Here is a 24,081-nt window from a genome sequence, read left to right on the forward strand (position 1 = left end):
CCCTCTGTTGAAGGGGCATTTAAATTACAGTTGCTGGAAGATGCAAATGAAAATGTACCTGATTCACCAAGACTTATTCGAGTGCGTGACGGGGGAGTGCAGAGACACGAAGAAAACACAGAAGGCGCTGGCTACAATCGTGTTGGGCGTCGATCCGGGTTTGCTGTATCTGATCGGGACAGAGCCAAAATCAGCCAAAGAGGTCTGGCAAACACTCGAAAGACAATTTCAAAAGGATAGTTGGCTAAACAAGTTGTCACTAAAGAAGCGACTTTATAACATGAGGTTAACAAATAATGACGTGAACGGCCATATAAAAGAAATGACTGAAACATTTCAATCGTTATCGCTTCTAGGATGTAAAGTCGACGATGAAGAAAAAATATGTTTACTTTTATCCAGCCTCCCGAAGCAATATGGCATACTGGTAACAGCTTTTGGTGCTGCGGATAAGGCACCCTCTTTCGAACAAGTTACAGAAAGACTGCTAGCAGATGTAACTCGGTGTTCCATTGATAGAATGGTCCATCAGCCTGAAGAGGTTATGAAAGTGAAGAGCGCTGGCAGAGGAGTAAAAACAGCTTTAAAAGGAAAGTGTTATCACTGTCATAAAGACGGACATTATAAGAACTCTTGCCCTTTGTTAAGACAACACAAAAAGAAGATTTCGTCGAATTCAAAGCCATCATCTTTACTTGTGGAAGAACAATGTTTATCCGGCAAACTCTGTGAAACACTAGATAATAAGTGGATCTTGGACTCAGGAGCAACTTCGCACATGTGTAACGACATAACGATTTTTCATGAATTCCAAAGAACTAACAATTTGGTTGTTACTTTAGGAGATGGACACAAAATTAATTCAGTTGGAATTGGTAAAGTTTACCTGGATTTAGAGGGTGAAAAGTGCATCTTAAATGATGTGATTTGTGTACCTGAACTTGCTCATAATTTGATAAGTGTAGCCAAAATCCTGAAACATGGGGGAAGTGTAATTTTCTCCCAAGCTTCAGGAAAAATCATGAATGAAAAAAGAACTCTTGCTTATGCAAATTATGATCAAGAAGACAATCAGTTTATTGTAAAATGTATGCCTAGTAAAATCAGGCCAAACACCGACTATAATTCTGTTTTGAGTGTTGAAAGTAAACATGAATATGTTTCTCTTGATGATGGTGGTCAGAGTGTGTCAAAGGAAGACTTGTGGCATTGTAGATTTGGTCATCTTGGAGTTGATAATTTGTGTAAACTGTCACAAAAGAAGATGGTATCAAAGTTTGATTTTGATCACAAGAAGAAAATAACATTTTGTGAATTTTGTACCAAGGGAAAGCAACACAGGTCTCCCTTTCCTACTCACTCTGAAAACCAATGTCTCAATGATGTGCTGGGATTGATTCACAGTGATGTGTGCGGCCCTTTACCAAACTCATTGGGAAACAATAGATATTTTGTAACATTCATTGATGACTGCACAAGACATTGCTGGGTTTATGCTATACAAACTAAAGACCAAGTCTTGAGTGTGTTCAAAGAGTTCAAAACCATGGTTGAAAAAGTTACTGGGAAATCAATCAAAATCTTGCGGTCAGATAATGGCGGGGAATATAAGTCTAATGAATTTAAAGCGTTCTTGTTAGAATGTGGAATTAGACATGAGTACACCGTTCCTAAAACTCCTGAACAGAACGGAGTTGCTGAAAGATTAAACAGAGTTTTGATTGAGAAGGTCCGAACCATGTTGGTTCAATCCAGGTTACCCCAAAGGTTCTGGGCTGAGGCGTTAAATACAGCTGTGCATGTTCACAACTTGAGTCCTTCAAGAGTGTTAGGTGATAAGACTCCCAGGGAGCTTTTTACAGGCAAAAAGCCAAATGTTTCATATCTGAAAAGTTTTGGGTGCACTGCCTACATGCATATCCCAAAGGATGAAAGAAAGAAGTTAGATCCAAAATCTAGAAAGTGCATTTTTATGGGGTACGGTCAAACATCAAAAGGCTATAGGCTTTATGATACTGAGAAGAGAAGAATTATTCTAAGTAGAGATGTTATTTTCACAGAATGGAGATTTGAAGGTCTGCCAAGTAAGGGAGTGCAGCTCAGGAAAATGAATTTCAGTGTCCAATTCTTGATCTAAATTTAGAGTCTGAGACTGAAAATGATCATGAAACAAGAAACCTAGAGGGTAATGTTCATGAAACTGAAGCACAAATAAGAAGGAGTACAAGAGCTACAAAACCAGTTGAGAGATATGGAGAATGGATGTACACTAGTAATAGTAGCAGCAGCAGCTATGATGCTGAGCCTACAACTCTATCTGAAGCACTGCAAAGGCATGATGGTAAGCTTTGGAAAGAGGCAGCTGATAATGAGTACAATTCCCTTCTTAAAAACGGTGTATGGAAACTTGCTAAGCTTCCAGAGGGAAGAAAGGCCATAGGTTGTAGATGGGTTTTTAAAAGGAAACTGACCCCTGATGGCACTGTTCAAAGATATAAGGCTAGACTTGTGGCACAAGGTTATAGTCAAGTGTATGGAGAAGATTATGATGATGTTTATGCTCCAGTTGCAAGGTTTGAGTCAGTCAGAACAGTCATATCGCAAGCTGTCAAGGAGAAAATGAATATTCATCAAATGGATGTTACTGCAGCAATCTTAAATGGTGAACTTGAAGAAGATATTTATATGAAACAACCTGAGGGTTATACTGAACTTGGAAAGGGAGAGGATCTTGTTTGTTGTTTAAAGAAAAGTCTTTATGGACTCAAACAATCTCCAAAGTGCTGGAATGAAAAACTAGACACATGTTTAAAGAAAATGGGATTTCAGAAAACTGTGGATCCATGTGTCTATGTACGAGGGAAAACAAAGGGTGATAAATTCGTTATTTGCCTTTACGTTGATGATCTGATCCTTATAACCAAAGATGCAGAAGAACTTGTTCAAGTCAAAAGTGACCTTTCCAACAAGTTTGAAATGAAAGATCTTGGTGAACTGGATTACTTTCTTGGTGTTGAATTTAAAAGACAAGAGAATGGGAGCATTTGGATGGGACAAGAATCCTACACCAAACAAATACTTACCCAATTTGGCATGGGAAATTGCTCACCGACTGATACACCGGTTTGCAACAGCCAAAAGCTTACTCCTGGAAATGAAAACAGTGAAAGAGTTGATCCTCAAAATTACAAGTCTGCAGTGTCTGCAGTCTCTTACACTTAAGCAATAGAACAAGGCCAGACATAGCATATGCTGTAGGGTTGGTTGCTAGGTTCTCCTCAGACCCATGTAAGGAACACTGGGTGGCAGTAAAAAGAATCTTTAGATATCTAAGGGGCACAACAAATTTTGGCCTGTCCATAAAAATCCCAAAAAGGGTGCCTGTGATTAAACCTTTTTTTTCCCAATTAAAATTCGATCAAAAAATTTATCAACTACACATGACCAATTTAAGCCCAAACCCTTTTTAAATATGAAAAAATTCTTAAAAGGTTTTTGAAACAAGAGTTTTCTTCTTCTTAAAAAAAAGGTAAAAAAAAAAATTTAATTTCCCGATGTTTAATAATTTTGGGTCTTTTTAAAAAATTTTTGTTATTTTAAAAATTTAAAAAAGGTTTTTAAACCAAAATTTTTCAGGGCCCCCAATTTTGTTGTAAAGAAAAAAATTCAACTAACGTATGCAAACACAACAACTTTACCCCAAAGGGCCCATTTTTTGGTTCATTTAAACAAAAATTTGAAATTTTTCACGGGGTTTGATACGATTTAAAGAAATTAGTCCAAAAACCCTTCCGACCCTTTTGGAACCAGGGTCCCAAAATTTAAATACGGAAAAAAAATTTAAACTTTAAAAAAAAAGGGGAAAATTTTTACTCTTTAGATGGGGACTAGTCTATCGAAAAGTCCTTTCCCCCAAAATTTAAAGCCCCCAGCTATCCAAAAAAACTGCAAAAATGGTCAGGGGGGGGGGGGGGGACGGGAGAAAAAAGATAAAGATCTTGACTTCACTCGGGATGGGATTTGGGGTTCCCTTTCCCGGCGACATTGTGCTCTCCCAAAGAGCTATGGGGACCTAAATACGAAAACCCTTAAAACTGTAAAATTAAAAAAAGTCCCTTAAATTTCATTAAATAAAAAAATTTTCCCCTTTGGGGTCTTTTCCCGGTAAAAGATTTTTAAGCCACCCCAGGGTTAGCCGCAATGCAACGCCTCAAAAAAGCGAACAATAGGGGAAAATTTGTATTGCTCCAGAAAAAAAAAAACAAACAAAAAAAACGAGATGTGACATTGGGCCCAGGGAACCCGGGATTTGGGGAAAGGAAAGTAAAAATAAATTTCCAAAAAAACAAAAAACAAAAAAACCCCGGAAAAAAAAAATTTGTGGTTCTGATTTAACTCAAATTTGATTCCCGGATTTCAGTTTAAAAGGGAAATTTTAAATTTTAAGCTTTGGTTTTGAGTCGAGATGTTATATGGCGAAATTTAACACAAAACGTGCTCAAAGCGCTTTACAAGGGGTAGTCAACAGCAACCTAAATTTTAGGACAAGACTGTTTTAAAAATCAATGAACAAAGAGTCATTAGTTTTTGTAAATGCCCAATTTTGTTTTCTATCTTTTTTCTAGGTTTTAAGTGTTTTTGTTTTACATTGTTTTTCTGATTAAAAAAGTTATGGGGTTGCAAAATGGGCCTTTTTCCATTTTTCTTTTTAAATTCTTAAGGTTTTTTTGGGGGAGGGGAAGGTTTAAAAATTTTCGATGTTGTAAAAAAATTAAAAATGGGGGAAAAAATGACCCTAAGTTTTCTATTTTGGTTTTATAGTGTAATAAACTAATAAAAATCAAAACAAAAAGTTGTGGTAGGGATGTGAGATATAACGGCTACGTAGAAAAATGGCATCAGGGGGGTTTAAAGAAAAATTTCCCCCTTTTTGAAGGGGGGATTTAAATTAAATTGCTGGAAAATGCAAATGAAAATGTACCTGATTACCAAGATTATTGAGTGCGTGACGGGGGGGAGTGCAAAAGACACGAAGAAAACCAGAAGGGCTTGGTTTAATTTTGTTGTTGGGCGTCGAACCCGGGGTTTTCTGTAATCTGATCGGGGGAAAAGCCAAAATCAGCCAAAGAGGTTGGCAAACACTGAAAAACAAAATTTTTAAAAAAAAAAAAAAAAAAAAAGGTTTGTTGGCCCAAACAAATTGTCCCCTTTAAAAAAGGATTATAACATTTTAGGTTAACAAATTTGAGTGAACGGCCCTAAAAAGAAATGACTGAAAAAATTTCAAGTTATGCTTTAGGATGTAAAAATCGAGATGAAAAAAAAAAATTTAAGTTTTTTTTTATCCCGCCCCCGAAAACAATTGGCATACTTTTGGTTTAAAAGTTTTTGGGTGCTGGGGTAAAGGCCCCCCTTTCGAACAAGTTTCAGGGAAAAACTGTAGCGATGTAATGGGGTTCAAATTTTAGAATGGTTTCCCTCAGCCTGAAGAGGTTATGAAATTTAAGAGCGCTGGCAGAGGGGTAAAAACAGCTTTAAAAGGAAAGTGTTATCACTGTCATAAAGACGGACATTATAAGAACTCTTGCCCTTTGTTAAGACAACACAAAAAGAAGATTTCGTCGAATTCAAAGCCATCATCTTTACTTGTGGAAGAACAATGTTTATCCGGCAAACTCTGTGAAACACTAGATAATAAGTGGATCTTGGACTCAGGAGCAACTTCGCACATGTGTAACGACATAACGATTTTTCATGAATTCCAAAGAACTAACAATTTGGTTGTTACTTTAGGAGATGGACACAAAATTAATTCAGTTGGAATTGGTAAAGTTTACCTGGATTTAGAGGGTGAAAAGTGCATCTTAAATGATGTGATTTGTGTACCTGAACTTGCTCATAATTTGATAAGTGTAGCCAAAATCCTGAAACATGGGGGAAGTGTAATTTTCTCCCAAGCTTCAGGAAAAATCATGAATGAAAAAAGAACTCTTGCTTATGCAAATTATGATCAAGAAGACAATCAGTTTTATTGTAAAATGTATGCCTAGTAAAATCAGGCCAAACACCGACTATAATTCTGTTTTGAGTGTTGAAAGTAAACATGAATATGTTTCTCTTGATGATGGTGGTCAGAGTGTGTCAAAGGAAGACTTGTGGCATTGTAGATTTGGTCATCTTGGAGTTGATAATTTGTGTAAACTGTCACAAAAGAAGATGGTATCAAAGTTTGATTTTGATCACAAGAAGAAAATAACATTTTGTGAATTTTGTACCAAGGGAAAGCAACACAGGTCTCCCTTTCCTACTCACTCTGAAAACCAATGTCTCAATGATGTGCTGGGATTGATTCACAGTGATGTGTGCGGCCCTTTACCAAACTCATTGGGAAACAATAGATATTTTGTAACATTCATTGATGACTGCACAAGACATTGCTGGGTTTATGCTATACAAACTAAAGACCAAGTCTTGAGTGTGTTCAAAGAGTTCAAAACCATGGTTGAAAAAGTTACTGGGAAATCAATCAAAATCTTGCGGTCAGATAATGGCGGGGAATATAAGTCTAATGAATTTAAAGCGTTCTTGTTAGAATGTGGAATTAGACATGAGTACACCGTTCCTAAAACTCCTGAACAGAACGGAGTTGCTGAAAGATTAAACAGAGTTTTGATTGAGAAGGTCCGAACCATGTTGGTTCAATCCAGGTTACCCCAAAGGTTCTGGGCTGAGGCGTTAAATACAGCTGTGCATGTTCACAACTTGAGTCCTTCAAGAGTGTTAGGTGATAAGACTCCCAGGGAGCTTTTTACAGGCAAAAAGCCAAATGTTTCATATCTGAAAAGTTTTGGGTGCACTGCCTACATGCATATCCCAAAGGATGAAAGAAAGAAGTTAGATCCAAAATCTAGAAAGTGCATTTTTATGGGGTACGGTCAAACATCAAAAGGCTATAGGCTTTATGATACTGAGAAGAGAAGAATTATTCTAAGTAGAGATGTTATTTTCACAGAATGGAGATTTGAAGGTCTGCCAAGTAAGGGAGTGCAGCTCAGGAAAATGAATTTCAGTGTCCAATTCTTGATCTAAATTTAGAGTCTGAGACTGAAAATGATCATGAAACAAGAAACCTAGAGGGTAATGTTCATGAAACTGAAGCACAAATAAGAAGGAGTACAAGAGCTACAAAACCAGTTGAGAGATATGGAGAATGGATGTACACTAGTAATAGTAGCAGCAGCAGCTATGATGCTGAGCCTACAACTCTATCTGAAGCACTGCAAAGGCATGATGGTAAGCTTTGGAAAGAGGCAGCTGATAATGAGTACAATTCCCTTCTTAAAAACGGTGTATGGAAACTTGCTAAGCTTCCAGAGGGAAGAAAGGCCATAGGTTGTAGATGGGTTTTTAAAAGGAAACTGACCCCTGATGGCACTGTTCAAAGATATAAGGCTAGACTTGTGGCACAAGGTTATAGTCAAGTGTATGGAGAAGATTATGATGATGTTTATGCTCCAGTTGCAAGGTTTGAGTCAGTCAGAACAGTCATATCGCAAGCTGTCAAGGAGAAAATGAATATTCATCAAATGGATGTTACTGCAGCAATCTTAAATGGTGAACTTGAAGAAGATATTTATATGAAACAACCTGAGGGTTATACTGAACTTGGAAAGGGAGAGGATCTTGTTTGTTGTTTAAAGAAAAGTCTTTATGGACTCAAACAATCTCCAAAGTGCTGGAATGAAAAACTAGACACATGTTTAAAGAAAATGGGATTTCAGAAAACTGTGGATCCATGTGTCTATGTACGAGGGAAAACAAAGGGTGATAAATTCGTTATTTGCCTTTACGTTGATGATCTGATCCTTATAACCAAAGATGCAGAAGAACTTGTTCAAGTCAAAAGTGACCTTTCCAACAAGTTTGAAATGAAAGATCTTGGTGAACTGGATTACTTTCTTGGTGTTGAATTTAAAAGACAAGAGAATGGGAGCATTTGGATGGGACAAGAATCCTACACCAAACAAATACTTACCCAATTTGGCATGGGAAATTGCTCACCGACTGATACACCGGTTTGCAACAGCCAAAAGCTTACTCCTGGAAATGAAAACAGTGAAAGAGTTGATCCTCAAAATTACAAGTCTGCAGTGTCTGCAGTCTCTTACACTTAAGCAATAGAACAAGGCCAGACATAGCATATGCTGTAGGGTTGGTTGCTAGGTTCTCCTCAGACCCATGTAAGGAACACTGGGTGGCAGTAAAAAGAATCTTTAGATATCTAAGGGGCACAACAAATTTTGGCCTGGTGTATACTGCAAATAATGTTAACTCAGATGATGTTTATGCTTGTGTTGGTTACTCAGATGCTGACTGGGCGGGTGATACTTCTGATAGAAAATCTACTTCTGAGTTCATTTTTCTTAATTCAGAAGGGGCTGTTCAATGGGGGAGTAGGAAACAAAATTGTGTTGCACTCTCAACTGCTGAAGCTGAGTACATTGCTTTGGCATCAGCGACTCAGGAAGCAACATGGTTGAACTCTTTGATGACTCAGATCAGTACTGTTACTGTTAATGAACCAACAATGGTTATTTATGAGGACAATCAAAGTACAATTTGTATTGCTAATGGTCAAGGGTCAAAGAGATCCAAACACATTGATATTAAGTATCATTATGTTCAGGATAAGATTGCCCAGGGTGATATTGTGTTACAATATTGTAAAACACAGGAAATGTTAGCAGACATTCTCACAAAAGCTTTACCAAAAGACCAGTTTGTGAAACTAAGATCATTGATGGGGATAAGAAAACCTATTTGAACTAATTTTGACAAATTGAAGTTTAGGAGCTTCTACTTTACTGTATAGCTTGTTTATTAGTTACGTACTTTTAAAATGTAAAATTGATAACTTTACTGGGTGTAGATTGTTGATTTTGTTACATTTTTATATAGCAAATTGATATTTGCCGTTTTTTAAAATTTAACTCTGTGGGAGGAAAACTCTTATAAAGTTTGAGTGTTCATTATACTAATGCAAATGATCATGGGCATTGTTATTGTGAATTTGATACAAGTTGATCATGGATTGAAATTTATGATGGGATGCTTTAGTTTATAAAGTATAGTTGTTTTTAGTTGTACAAATTCAGGGGGAGTGTTGAAATATCAATGAACAATGACGTCATTAGTTTTTGTACTGCAATTAGTTACTATCTTTTATCATAGAGTTAAGTCCGTTTATTGTTGACATTGTCTCTCTTCTGATTAAAACGTTATGGACTTGCAAGATGTCCTTTGCCATTATTTCTTATTAAATTCTACAAAGACATGGCGCCTGTAAGGCTATAATATAATTTTCGGACTGAGACAACGCTGTTAACTGCCAATTCCTCATTTTACACCCGAGTACGATGAGAGAATCCAAGGATTCTACTATGCGAGCGAGACTCGAACCCAGGACCGTCCGATCTGAAAGAGAGAGTCATACCTCTAGATCGCATATATGCTCATCTCTCTCTCTCTCTCTCTCTCTCTCTCTCTCTCTCTCTCTCTCTCTCTCTCTCTCTCTCTCTCTCTCTCTGCGAGTTCTGAACATGTTCTTCCGAACCAAAATCATTCCATAACCGTTGCATATCCATTTGCGTGTTGGTTACAACTCTATGAAAATTGTAATCGTTTCTATTATAAAATAGTTTGACCAAACCGCATAATAACAATACAAATACGCTTCAACAGTCGTGACGTCACTTCCCCCGTAATGACGCAGAGTAACATAGTAACTGGTTTTAAACTATCGGGAAAAATGGCGGAGCCCTTAAGAAATACTTCTCCCACGAGCATAAAAGGGTATCCAGAGGAGAAAAACATTATATATCTGATCATGTTTTGAATTTTATACATTCTGATCACACGCCGAGAGCAAAAGTTCGAGCCAGCATGAAGAATATAAAAAGTACCGATTTTCTTTGTTTCAACATATCCAACCAATGCAATTGATACGGTGTAAAATTTTAATGATCGGGGCATCCATAATAATTTATTATGCATGTGAAATCTAAGCCATTGTTGTGAATAGATGAATGAATTATCTATATATATATATATGAGTAAAACTGGAATGAATCCAGTATTATTTACATCGGTGTGAAATTGATGTCATCATTGACTCCACATGTTACATATAATAAAGCCACACTGTTTAGCATTTTGATGATCCTGGGCTCGATTTTATCTATTCTCTTGGGTGCCTAGTGGTATATCAGTCGCCTTTGGACAAGAAGGTCCCGGGTTCGAGTCCAGCCTTGAGCAGTGTAAAGTTGAGTCCTTGGAAAAGACTCTTTACTCACATTCCCTCACTATACCCTGGTGTAAGATATGTACTTTGCCGATAACAGCGTTGTCTTTATCCGTAAAAGAAAAGTAATATTAATATCGGCGTATAGATACCATGTCTCGTCCACCATGTCTCGTCCGATATGATTAGTGTTGCTGATGACCCCTATATAGCAAGAACGCTTTTCATATTACGATTTTATAGTGAAGTAGTTGGTATAGGCTTCAACAGTCGTGACGTCACTTCCCTCATAATGACGCATAGTAGCTTAGTAACTGGTTCTAAACTATAGGAACAATGGCGGACGCCCTTATGAAATACTTCTCCGACGTGCATAAAATTGTATCCAGAGGAGAAAAAGATTATAAATCTGATCATTTTTTAAAACTTTTATACATTCTGATCACATGAGATGTGAAAAAGTTCTAGCCAGTATGAAGAATAAAAAGTACCGATTTTCTTTGTTTAGAACCAAGCTGCTTGTTGCTGGCGGACGTGACATCAGACTATTGAATCCTATTCCTTAACCTTTATATTATGCGGGGTTCGACTTTACTCTTTTGGGTGACGTCGTGCGTGGTGTCTCTAGTGGTATGACAGTCGCCTTTGGACAGTTAGGTTCTGAGTTTGAGTCCAGCTCTGAGCGGTGTAAAATTGAGTCCTTGGATAAGGCTTTTTACTCTCATTCTCTCACTGTACTCTGGTGTAAGATGTGTACTTGGCCGTTAATAGCGTTGTCCTTGTCTTTGCCGGGAAAAAAAATAATATGGCCCTATAGACGTCATGTCTCGTCAAACATGTTAAGTGTTGCTGTTGGCTTCTATGTAGCAAGAAAGCTTTTGACACCATGATCTATGAGCTAAGTACATCGATAGTTGTTTTATTTATCCCTTTTTTCAACTTATTTTCAACCAGCGAATTCAGCTGTAGCTGCACCAACCAACCTTCAATTTTCAATTTACATTTCATCTCTCTCTCTCTCTCTCTCTCTCTCTCTCTCTCTCTCTCTCTCTCTCTCTCTCTCTCTCTCTCTCTCTCTCTCTCTCTCTCTCTCCTTTCGTTTCTTTCTTTCTTTTTATTTTTGGTTTTTTGTTTGTTGAAAATCTCGCCATTATCGCCCATTGAAGGCCCAAGGCCTACACATCGTATAGTTGAAGGTGTGTATTGTTGAAGGCCAAAGGCCTACACATCGTATAGTTGAAGGTGTGTATTGTTGAAGGCCAAAGGCCTACACATCGTATAGTTGAAGGTGTGTATTGTTGAAGGCCAAAGGCCTACACATCGTATAGTTGAAGGTGTGTATTGTTGAAGGCCAAAGGCCTACACATCGTATAGTTGAAGGTGTGTATTGTTGAAGGCCAAAGGCCTACACATCGTATAGTTGAAGGTGTGTATTGTTGAAGGCCAAAGGCCTACACATCGTATAGTTGAAGGTGTGTATTGTTGAAGGCCAAAGGCCTACACATCGTATAGTTGGAGGTGTGTATTGTTTCACATTATCAGATCTGTCGACCATTACGAAAAAATCGTAGAATTACGAAATTTCGAATCCAATTTCAGAATTTCGTGAGCATCTTTAAGTCGTTAAAACTGATTGAAAATGAAAGCTGATTCAAGACTACAATACATAATTTTAAGTATCTGTGAAGTGTTATTTTATAATGCCTGTGATGGCAAATTGTTGAATCTAAAAGTTAACTATAGTGACTGAAATGTTTATCTCCTAAAAACTAAGATTTTTTAAAATGTTGAAGTAGGCAGACATACATTATGAGCCATGTATTTTGTTTTGGGTTATAACTTAATAATACAGTGTTATCCACAGTTATTGAGTAGTAAATTTATTCCTTTCTCTGCGGGGATTTTCCAGTGTGTGAATTCATTATATCATTTTATGTAACTTTTCTATAACATAATTGCATGTTATGTATTAATATGAAGATATTGCTATTTCTGATATAAGTGTGAAAGAACAGATAGATAAGATAGATAGATAGATAGATAGATAGATAGATAGATAGATAGATAGATAGATAGAGAGAGAGAGAGAGAGAGAGAGAGAGAGAGAGAGAGAGAGAGAGAGAGAGGACCACAAGCTTTCCTTCTCATAGCTTGTTACAGGAAAATAATATAATATGGAGTATAATGAGGATGGCGATGATGTTATAGGGGAATGGTGAAAGTGAAGGATTGTAACGGAAATATTAGGAAGGTTGTTGTGATGATGATGATGATGATGATGATGATGATGATGATGATGATGATGATGATGATGATGATGATGATGATGATGATGATGATGTTGATGATGATGTTGATGATGATGATGATCATGATGATGATGATGATGATGATGATGTTGTTGATGCCGATAATGGTGACGATGACTATGATGTTACTAGTCTAGTGTGCATATGTGAGTGTGTCTATGTCAATATATTGTATTGTTATAAATGTGTAACCAAATTTGTGACCCATCGTCTCAAAACGGTATTATGTCGGAACGAACCGTATTATGCCTAGAAACGTTGAGAAGGTGGATTTAAAACTTCGCAAGTCGATGCACATAGTGTCAGGAACGCTGGAAACAACTCCTAAAGAATGGGGCCCGATAATGGCAGCGATCCAGCCCCCCCCCCCCCACCCCCCAACGTCCGGAGGGAGACGATAACGGGAAACTGGCTGAGTAAGATCAAAGAGAGAGGGAATGGGGTTACCCCTCTGATGCGCATAATGGACGGCGCCCCGTTTCGAGCCGAAATAAGTCCCGGCAACCCTTGTACGCAGAATCCCTCACTACGGACAGAGCTGCACATACGAGATGGAAGTCGGTTTGGACGAATTCAATCCCTCGTGGGGGCGGGGACGTAACCTCCTCTAAGCTTGGTGAGAAGTTGCCAGGCTTTGATACCAGTAAGAGGAGACGCTGCGAATCGGCTTCGGTCGAGGAGCTGCCTAACGGCAAGTGCGCTTCATCGGTGGGGTCTTTCTACCTGTCCAACATGTACCCGCTGTGGGCAAGAACCTGAGACGGCAGAGCATCTAGTCGAACGGTGTGTTGTGACGGTGTGTTGCTACCCGGCGGGTTTGCGACGGTGCACGAATGCGGACCGGACTTTGCTGATTGGGTCGATTGTCATAACATAGCTGCTGCCTAAAATTTTAAACTGGTCAAAGATATAAATGGTTGGCATTATCACCCTAAAATATGGTATCCATTCTCCTTAATAAAACATACAAACTCAACACAAGACTGATATTTCTGGCTATAAATGCAATTTTCAACACCTTAACCAACCCGACTTAACACCGTTTTGAGGCGAAAGGTCACACAAATGACAAATTGCCACTATTTTGAGGACAATAAAGATATACTATTATTATGATAATCCAGCTCAATACTATCCACGGTGTCGCTTTACTTGTCGTGTTTTGCTTAGCAAGCCATCTTTTCATTTTTATATCGCGATACGCGAGTCGACACTGGTAGACGACGACTACTGTAAGTTACAGTGATGAGAGTTATCGTTATGTGAAGGTTGTGTGGACAGTTGTTATAGCGGGTTGTGGACCTACGTGTTCTGTGTCATTTGTTGAATCGACAGTTGTTATAGCGGGTTGTGGACCTACTGTGATTCATGTGGTCCATGTTGTATTGAATCGACAGTTGTTATAGTGGGTTGTGGACCTACGTGTTCTGTGTCATTTGTTGAATCGACAGTTGTTATAGCGGGTTGTGGACCTACGTGTTCTGTGTCATTTGTTGAATCGACAGTTGTTATAGTGGGTTGTGGACCTAAGTGTTCTGTGTCATTTGTTGAATCGACAGTTGTTATAGCCGGTTGTGGACCTAAGTAATCTGTGTTATTTGTTGAATCGACAGTTGTTATAGCGGGTTGTGGACATATCATGTGTTTTGTCTTTATTGTTGTTGAATCAAAACTGTGATTTAAAACATAAAATCTTCATCTATTTGTCATTGACTTGATTTGAACTCAATTTCCTTGAACGTTGACAGTTATTCGTTTGAAACTATCGTCTTTTGTTTCTGGTTGGAGGTAAGGATGACCCACCATTTCAAAGCGATATTTTGTCCTGCTCGACATGTACATATATGCAGGTCTGGCATCCGAACGCAATTATGGGCCTAGTTTAATATTTTTGTAATGGGCAATGTTTTGCGTCAGTTTTTTTTTTAAAAAAAGATTCCCATTCCAACAATGAGCCCAAATATAATATAATAATGAATTGGGCTACCAGACCTGTAAATAAGTGCACGTCGCTAATGATGAATTAAATGCTTGGATTTGAATTTATAGCCACTGAAATGAAACTTTGGGTTAATTTTGATTCGTTATGGAAGAGAATTAATACAATTTATGGCATGGGAGAGTAGTAAAAAGATATATAAACTTGAATGTATTGAAATTGATAGAAAACTCCATGCCTTGAAATGCTTCTTATCAACGTTTGTAGTGAAAAATTTTTTCGTGTACTTGACCTTATGATTGTACATACGATGATGCGTAATGATAATAGCCTTGCATCCATTTGACTTTTTCTTTTTGTTTGTTATAACTATCATTCTATTTATGTGGCAAAAACAACGGGGTATTTAAAGGTCTTTTGACTTATGTAAGCCTTAATGAGTACCTATGTGTATGGTTGTGATTATCATCAGGAATATGAGACGTGGGATTAAGAGAATGAATATGATTTTTTAAACTGACAAAAACTAAATTTCACATTTATGGCCATTTCAACTTTAAAATCCCTTTTTATTATATTTTTTGTTTTAGAAAACTGGTTCAATGTTTGTAGATGCTTTTGGAACATTATATTACATGTATTTTGTAAAGAGTCACTTTAGACTTTCACTTTCGTTTTCACATTGTTTACCAAAGAGATAACTTCGTTTAGAGTCTTCTTTTCTTTTTATTAATGTATTCTTATATATTTGTAAAACCGTATTTAATTATATAATTACAATGAAAAATATGTCGACGTCACTTAATATACACTTTCTGGTTTCTGATGACATGACAATCCATATACATAACTGTTCATGCAACTTATTACTTCTTTCTTCACCAACGGCGCGATGATCATGATCTAGACAGGAAACGGAAAAGTGTAAGGAGCCACGGTGACATTTGTTTATTCTACTGTCTTCACATTCTCGGAATGCGCAATACTTGAGAAAAATATGATTTAATTTTTCATTATGAAATGGGCAATTTTGACTGCAGCATCATTTTTTTTTCTTCGAAAATTGAGATCGCAATCTGCACCTTGTACCTGTTCTTTTATCGAAAAACGAAAATGAAAATGGCTCTAATTACCCCCAGAAATGCAAATTAGTGATAATCATCACATCAAAAACAAAAGAAATCCATAACTGAAAAATACGAAACAAAAACAAACAAAAGAAACCAAAATTCACGTCGAAAAGCTGTTCATTCCTAATTGCAACATGTTTTTTAATGACCTTTAAAACCCCATGACATATGTGACCCTCCGTCTCAAAACGGTATTATGTCGCAATGTGAATGATTCAGACCCCAAAAAGTGAATTTAGAGGTAGAATGATGAGAAATTGGACCTTAGTAGTTTTTGTAAAGCAAGAAATAGTATTTATACTCCAGCATAACGTACAGAAATGAAACCCAAGTTTGATAATAGTGGCAAAGAATTCAATTTCCCTAACCGAGTGGATCCGGACATAGTACCGCTTTGACACGGTGGGTCACATATTAATACAATATTATCATAATCATTATGTATATAAGTTTCTCTTAATCTTAGTAGTCTTATGGTTGTACACTCATTTTGTAATAATACCTTGGTCTAATTTTTTTTAAATTAAATTTTTTTCTTCTTGACAGTTTTATATTAGATTAAGATGGTATGATTTTGTTGTTGATGAATTTCATATATTACAATTGTATGTCCAATTTTCTCTCTTTTTCAATTTAACTTTCACTTCAAAAGTGGTGACAATGTCAAAATGGTCAGAAATCTTTTGAAAAATTCAATGCATGAAATTTCAGAATTCTTGAAGGAAACTAGTACAGTCAAAGTCAATAATCAGAATACAGATTAATCAGAACAGCCGCTTAAGCCTTTCCTTACCACCCATAGTCATAGGAAAATCGTCACATTCGTTACGATGCAACAGACAATTTTCTCAGTCTGATTTCTCTTGTACATCACAATATTCAAAGAAATGCTTTGATTACAGCTATAAATACTAAACATTGTGTTGTGGACATCATTTTGATGAACAACATTCTGTATAGAATGCACTTGTTACTTTTTTGATTGATTAGGAAAAGTCTATTTTGTGTCTGGTGGGTGTGAATTTTCGGGGAAAATTCTAAACTTGGCTGGTAAGGAGAGAGGTAATCAACACAATCTGCCCTGGACAGAATTTTTTTATTCAGTTTCTCCTGCTCAATCATAAAACCACCTGTTTTATTTTTGGAACGATTTTAGAGCTTCATCAAGGTTTGAGTTTTTAGTCTTCAATCAAATCCCAAAATTTGTCACTGTCAAGTGAAATAATAATGGAAATATTTTGTACTATTTATTTGTTTGTTTATTATTGAGGGAGTTGCAGTGTTTGACTTTGTACTCAATTCTCTGCCATTAGATTATGACCAACATGAAAAAAAAAAACCCGAACAAAACCCAAGCTTTAATATAGCACAAAGTTCATTAATGTGCTCCAAGTGTTTAAAAAGATGTCCCAAGCCAACAGCAACCCTTAACAAGTAGGAGGAAACAATTATTTTTGTTTTCATTATAGGCAATTCTGTTACCAGCCAGGTACTCATTTTACACCTGATTATGATGATAGAAAGAGAATAAAGAACCTTCTCCAAATGCTCAACATAGCGAACCACAGCAAGGCTTAAGTAATGCTGAATCTTCTTAATAAAAAAAAAAGAATATAAAAGGAAGATAAATTTTTAGAGAACTGACTGTGAGGGAGCTCTGTGTCATATTTTCATAGAGGCAAAAATGGATATGTATGTACTGTTAATGAATGGTATGAAAGCCTTTCAATGTAATTATTCCATAACGATGTTTTTACACTAAACTTGAACTTTATCCATACAAACCATTTTGTAAAAATTGTGACATTTTTTACACCCTAAATCACTGACTGGAACATTACAAGAATTCCACAACAGACTATGAACCCTGATTGCTTAGTAAAAACAAAAAACAAAAAAAAAAACTTTAAAAAAAAGAAACAAAAAAAACAAACCCAGGTCGCTGAACCAAGTCAAATTGACATCTTCAGAGTGCACAAATACTTTTATTGAAACTTCCAAAGGTATTCATGTAGGTACCCATAAACATCCCTCCTTGAACCAAAGGTATTCATGTAGGTACCCATAAACATCCCACCTTGACCCAAAGGTATTCAGGTACCCATAAACATCCCTCCTTGACCCAAAGGTATTCCTGTAGGTACCCATAAACATCCCTCCTTGACCCAAAGGTATTCATGTAGGTACCCATAAACATTCCTCCTTGACCCAAAGGTATTCATGTAGGTACCCATAAACATTCCTCCTTGACCCAAAGGTATTCCTGTAGGTACCCATAAACATCCCTCCTTGACCCAAAGGTATTCCTGTAGGTACCCATAAACATCCCTCCTTGACCCAAAGGTATTCCTGTAGGTACCCATAAACATCCCTCCTTGACCCAAAGGTATTCATGTAGGTACCCATAAACATCCCTCCTTGACCCAAAGGTATTCATATAGGTACCCAAAAAATTTCCTCCTTGACCCTGCCCCCCCCCCCCCTCTCCTCCACCCCTACTCATGCAGGACATTTGTTACATCAATTCTTTATTTTTAAAAATTTTTGTTTAACTTTATTTTGATATTATCATTATTGCAGAAACTTCATAGCAAGTCAACTTACTAACACAAAATGGGAGAAGGTGGAAATCATGTGATCGAGAAGGAAGCGGTTGTGATTGGAGCTGGAATTTCAGGTCTTGTGACAGCGAAATGTCTAAAAGATGATGGTTTTGACGTCTGCGTCTTGGAACGAACCACTGACATAGGAGGGCTGTGGAAGTTCAGAGAAAACGATTATGGGGTGATGAGTTTTACACACATGTGAGTTTGTTTTAATTTAATTTTTTAAATGTCAGCTCAATTTAGTGGGGAGACATTCCGAAAGCTCCTACATCACCGTTGATCTTTTGCCAGGCGTTTATTTATTCAATTTGGCATCACATAAAAGCCTTTTAAAAGCTCTAGAACAAACCTTCATAGATTTGTGAAAGTTTAAAATTTCCTAATTTGACCATTGTTGTGATTCTTGGCCGCCATTTTGATTTGTGAAGTTTTGAAAGGTAGTGCAAAGTAGTCCGAGGGTTTTTTTTTCTACTAGGGTTAGCTCGAGATCGGAGGATTTTTTTTCTATTAGGGTTAGTCATAAGTCTTAGCAAAGGTGCTAGGGTGTTTGTTTTTACTTTTAGGGTTAGTTAAAGGTACTAGGTTTTTTTTTTTTTTTGGGGTTAGTTGAGGGAATATTATTTGAGTTGTATCCCTTTGTAAGAGCCTCCCATTTAGTGTTTTTGCATAAAGATGATTAGATTTCCAAACAGTCACCACCATTTTCATTACTAAATATCAATTACTATACAACGACTGAACTTTTAGGTGAACCAGACCTAACTGTATAGATTGTAATATGTGACCTATTGTCTTCAAACAGTGTTATGTCAGGGTGAAATAGTTGCCAAAAGTCATTTTAGTTTTAAAGTAAAAATGGCTACAAATGTGAGATGTTAGTTTTTGTCACTCTAAGAAAATACATCTATTGTCTTCAGTTAAACAAATATATAACTGACCCAAATATATAATTGGTACTTATTCTGATTATAAAATCTAAATCACCCGACATATTGTTGTGAGGCAGCTGGTGATATATATGCTGTTTCATTCTAGGACCATTTATGTAGCTATTGTTACTAGTTTTAGGGAACAATTGAAGACTTCACTATGAAGAGTATACGATAAATTTCTCTTTAACTTTTTTTCCTCTATAACTTCAAGGCAAATGATAAACGGTTCCCTTGGTATGTGTTTAATCATATAATTTCAATTATTTTCCCCTCCATAGCAACGTGTCAAAGCACAACTACTGCTTCTCTGACTTTCCATTCCCTGATTCCATGCCTGATTATCCCCACCACTCACAGATGTCTGCTTACATTGAAGACTATGCCAAGCATTTCGGTCTTTATGACCTTATACAGTTCAAAGTTCAGGTCAACAGTGTGGAACAAATAGGTATGTTTTATGAAGTAATTTATTCAAACCAATAATATGATAAGGTGACAGATTTGGAGAGAAAATATTTATTTTTGACATAATCAGTTATTGATTCTTGTCTTATCATTTATTTTGATTTTAAACATATACATATAAATATTAAGTTGCCCCTTGTGTTTTTAATATTTATGATTACAGTCTTGTTTCCAGAATCCAGAATTCAAGAAAACTCTCAAACATAAATATTTGGCATTGGTTTTAAAGTATTCCAATCACAACGATTGTTCATGACCAATGTCTGGACTAGTGATTTGTGACCGATGGCACCTTCTGGTCACTCACCAGATTCCATATCATCTTGTTTTGTAACAAGATACAGTACTCTCTCTCTGGAGAACCCAAAAAGCCTTCCTGTCCTAGAATCAGAGCACGCTGAAATCCGATGCTCATGGGAGGTAATGACTTATTATCTAGATAAAATCTGGTCACCCATCTCAGGCGTGTTGTATTACAGAACACGCTGAAATCCGATGCTCATGGAAGGTAATGACTTATTATCTAGATAAAATCTGGTCACCCATTTCAGGCGTGTTGTATTACAGAACACGCTGAACTCCGATGCTCATGGGAGGTAATGACTTATTATCTAGATGAAATCTGGTCACCCATCTCAGGCGTGTTGTATTACCATCTCAGGCGTGTTGTATTACAGATCGTGCTGGAATTTGGCGTGCTAGAATCCAGCAAGTACTGTTAAAAACTGTTCCTCTGCTATTGCCACCTGTCGACCTTCATATTCACTTTACTTTAAAAAAAAAAAGATTATGCTCTCATGTACTTTACTTTGTTTATACAGGAGAAAAATGGAGGATAATGGGAACTAAAGTGGAGAGTGACGGGAAAACGCCAGTGCCAGACTCCAAACTGACCATTGTGTGCTCCTACGTGGCAGTGGCCACCGGTCATCATGCCAAACCTACATACCCTAAGTTTAAAGGGGAGGACACTTTTCCAGGTACTGTGAGGATTTCAAGTATACCTGTATTCCCTTATCTGACCTAATACTAATACAATATTATGAATTCCATTCAACCGAAATGATTTTATTGGGGCGAATGAATTGACTTTTTCAAATTTATCTAACTGGGACATTGCTTTGTGCTCTAGTGGTATGACTCTAGCCTTTGGATCAGTAGTTCCTGGGTTCAAGTTCTACTTTGAGTGATGCAAAGTTTTGTCCTTTTAAAAGACTCTTTACTAACATTCTCTCACCGTACTCAGGTGTAAAATGACCCTCCATGAGGGACCAAGTCATCTCGTAGCCCCGTACAGAGTTAAGGAGGGAAGATGAGTACATGGGATGTCAGGACTAGTACTGGCTCATACTAGGGGCATTCTCCATTATGCGTCTGAGAGGGGTTCCCCCTTTAGACCACTCTTTATTCCTTCTTCCTTGCACGGTTTATATTAAAGTCTGACTGGTAACATTTGTTATTGACTTTCTAGGGGTTTAGCTCCCCCCCCCCCTCCCCCCCTTTTCTTCTCTATACCTACATGCACAAACACAAGCACTGTTGTAACGATATTTACATAGCTGAGTATGATGGTATCAAGTCAAGCATTGCAGTGAAAGATCTTCCATTGACCACCTGGTTTTATAATTTATTCATCTAGTTTTGTTTTAAGAAGTCAGATTTTGTGTTCAAGAAGACCTTATAGCTATTCCATTAAAGTCCAGAGTTCTTAAAATTTGCGACATTTGAGAAATTTTGACAAGGCCAGGGAAAATAAATGAAGAGTAAAGACGAAAAACTACAGTCACTTTATAACATTTTTGTGACGACCTCCTTGAGTATGTCAGGGGTCGGGTCTAAACTTTCCCTCTATAAATAGAACAGAGAAAAAATTACAACTATCGATTAAAGAGTTATGGTTGTAGTTGGTACGCTGTTCTATTTATAGGGGTAGAGTTTAGACCGCTGACATCACTCAAATGTGACCCATCGTCTCAAAACTGTATTATGTCGGAATGAACCAAATGCTTAAAAGCCGAATTAAATTTTAAACTGGTCAAAAATATAAATTGTTGGCATTAGCACCCTGATATATGGTATCCATTCTCCTCAATCAAACATACAAACTCAACACAAGTCTGATATTTCTGGCTATAAGTTCAATTTTCAACATCTTAACCAACCCGACTTAATACCGTTTTGAGGTGAAGGGTCACAAATGAGGCAGTCCCAAAAATTTCAAAAACGGACATCTGGAGTTTTGTCCCTTGTACTCTTTAAATGTATTTGAAACTTTTGTGCATTGTATTGTATTTTTGTTTTTTGTTTTTTACATTTATGACGTTTTGTTATTTTCATCAGGGGAGATCATCCACTCAATCGACTACAACGATGCTGAAATGAACAATTTCCTAGGAAAGAGGGTCCTGGTTGTAGGGATTGGGAACTCGGCTGTCGACGTGGCAGTGGACTGTGCCAGTGCCAGCCGGTTGGTTTCGCAATCAATTTCTCCATTTACAGAAATGCGGCTATGTGGTCTTGTGTTATGACACTCGCTTTTGGATTGGAAGCACCTGGGTTCGAGCCTCGATTGGTGCATAGTTGACTCCTTGCAAAAGGCTATTTACTCACATTCTCTCACCGTACTCAGGTGTAAAATGAGTACCTGGCCGTTAATAGCGTTGTCTCTGTCCGAAAAAAAATTGTAATATCGCCTGACAGGCATCATGTCCCGTCCTAAGTGTTAAGTGTTGCTGTTGGCCAGGGAACCAGTGTAAAGCACTTTGAGCACGTTTAGTGGATATTGCGCTATAGAAAAGCTCAATTAAAAAAAATATTTTTTTAATGAAAAATATAGAAGGAGGCACTAGATTGTTATATAAAAATCTGACCAAGTGTCTATGGAAGAGTGCAAGACAAAACAGAAAGAAAATAATTGAAGAAAAGAATCATCCCTAAACAACAGCTTGCCTTTAAAAAAAAATTTTTAAATAGAGCTTTATATAGCGCAATATCCACTAAATGTGCTCAAAGTACTTTACAAGAGGTCCCTGGCCAACAGCAACAATTAACATGTAGGACGAGACATGCCGCTTGTAAGGCGATATTACAATTTTTCGGACAAAGACGCTGCTGTTAACGGCCAGGTACTCATTTTACACCTGAGTACGGTGAGAGAATGTGAGTAAAGAGCCTTTTCCAAGGGCTCAACTATGCGCCGAGCGCGAGGCTCGAACCCAGGACCTTCCGATCCGAAAGCGAGTGTCATAACACTAGACCACATAGCCGCCTTGACTGTGCACCAGTGGGGATTCTCGTTGTAGAAAAGAATCTGAGACTGCAATCGAGTTAGGGTGATATTTTGGGATGATTTTTTTTCTTCTTGTATTTTTCTTTCTACTTTGTCTGTCACTGATTCAATGACATCTTTTTAAAATGGTTGACCATAAAACGGGTCTTCAAAGATGTGACCTTTCGTCTCGAAACGGTATTATGTCGGTATGAATTGGACCCCGAAAAGTGACTTTAGAATTAAATTGATAGTAAATACCAATTTTTGAGCTTTTGCATTGTGAGAAATTGTCTTCATCCTGTAACATAACAAGTCGAAACAAACCCCAACTTTCATGTTTTTGTCAATAAATTCAACTTTTTGCACCCAAGTCATCCCGACATAATACTATTTAGAGACGGTGAGTCACATATTTGTGGAAGGGCATCGAAAGATAGGAGGTCACTGTATGATATTTTATTTGAGACTGTGATGTGTGTGTGTGCGTGTGTGTGTGTGAGAGAGAGAGACAGAGAGAGAGAGAGAGAGGAGAGAGAGAAAGAGAGAAAGTGAGAGAGAGAGAGAGAGAAAGAGAGAGAGAGAGAGAGAGAGAAAGAGAGAGAGAGAATTGTAAGATATAATTTAATGAAACATAAATCGTTGTATCTTTTTTGAAATATCAGGAAATTACCATTTATTTTTCCTCTCTTTCAGGTGCCGCAGTGTATACATAAGTACGAGATCGGGTGCCTGGATAATAACGAACTACGTGTTTGGCTATCCCACTGACCTGTATGCAAACAGAACCTTTTTCCTTCTACCTATGTGGGCCAGGAATCTGCTGATGGAAACTCTCATGAAAATATTACAAGGATCTCCAAGGAAGTATGTTGAAATTTTCATAATAGACTACTAATATACGTAATACTCTCTCGTAATGATCATTGAAGGGAGGCCTTCCGAAAGCTCCTCCATCCCCAATATTTTTTAAAATGTTCTATTAGGGGGTTTGGGAGGGGGAAAACTTTTTTTATAATATTCTAGTAGGGGTTTTGGGAGGGGGGAGACTTAAAAAAAAAACATAATTAAAAAAAAAGAATACTGGGGATTTAGGAGCTTTCGGAAGGCCTCCCTCATTGAATTTGACATG

The 24,081-nt window shown here is 37.3% G+C and overlaps 1 protein-coding gene across 6 annotated transcripts in view; it reads left to right on the forward strand.

Moving 5' to 3' along the window:
• LOC144980829 (flavin-containing monooxygenase 5-like) overlaps window positions 1-24,081 on the forward strand; it is a 40,773-nt gene that overhangs the window by 7,254 nt on the left and 9,438 nt on the right. For 3 of the 6 annotated variants that reach the window (XM_078928672.1, XM_078928674.1, XM_078928670.1), the window contains exons 2-6: window positions 18,259-18,482; window positions 19,495-19,664; window positions 20,503-20,661; window positions 22,022-22,148; window positions 23,646-23,816. In XM_078928672.1, the coding sequence (XP_078784798.1) occupies window positions 18,292-18,482; window positions 19,495-19,664; window positions 20,503-20,661; window positions 22,022-22,148; window positions 23,646-23,816 (818 nt within the window). In that variant the 5' untranslated portion in view covers window positions 18,259-18,291. Of the gene's footprint in view, window positions 1-13,754; window positions 14,398-16,061; window positions 16,081-18,258; window positions 18,483-19,494; window positions 19,665-20,502; window positions 20,662-22,021; window positions 22,149-23,645; window positions 23,817-24,081 lie in introns of those variants that run through there. The other 3 variants (XM_078928673.1, XM_078928671.1, XM_078928675.1) reach the window with 3 other exon arrangements.

Source organism: Berghia stephanieae, chromosome 10 (assembly GCF_034508935.2).
Source record: "Berghia stephanieae isolate SIO BIC M18660-M18661 chromosome 10, UCSD_Bste_1.3, whole genome shotgun sequence".
Classification (NCBI taxonomy): Eukaryota; Metazoa; Mollusca; class Gastropoda; order Nudibranchia; family Aeolidiidae; genus Berghia; species Berghia stephanieae.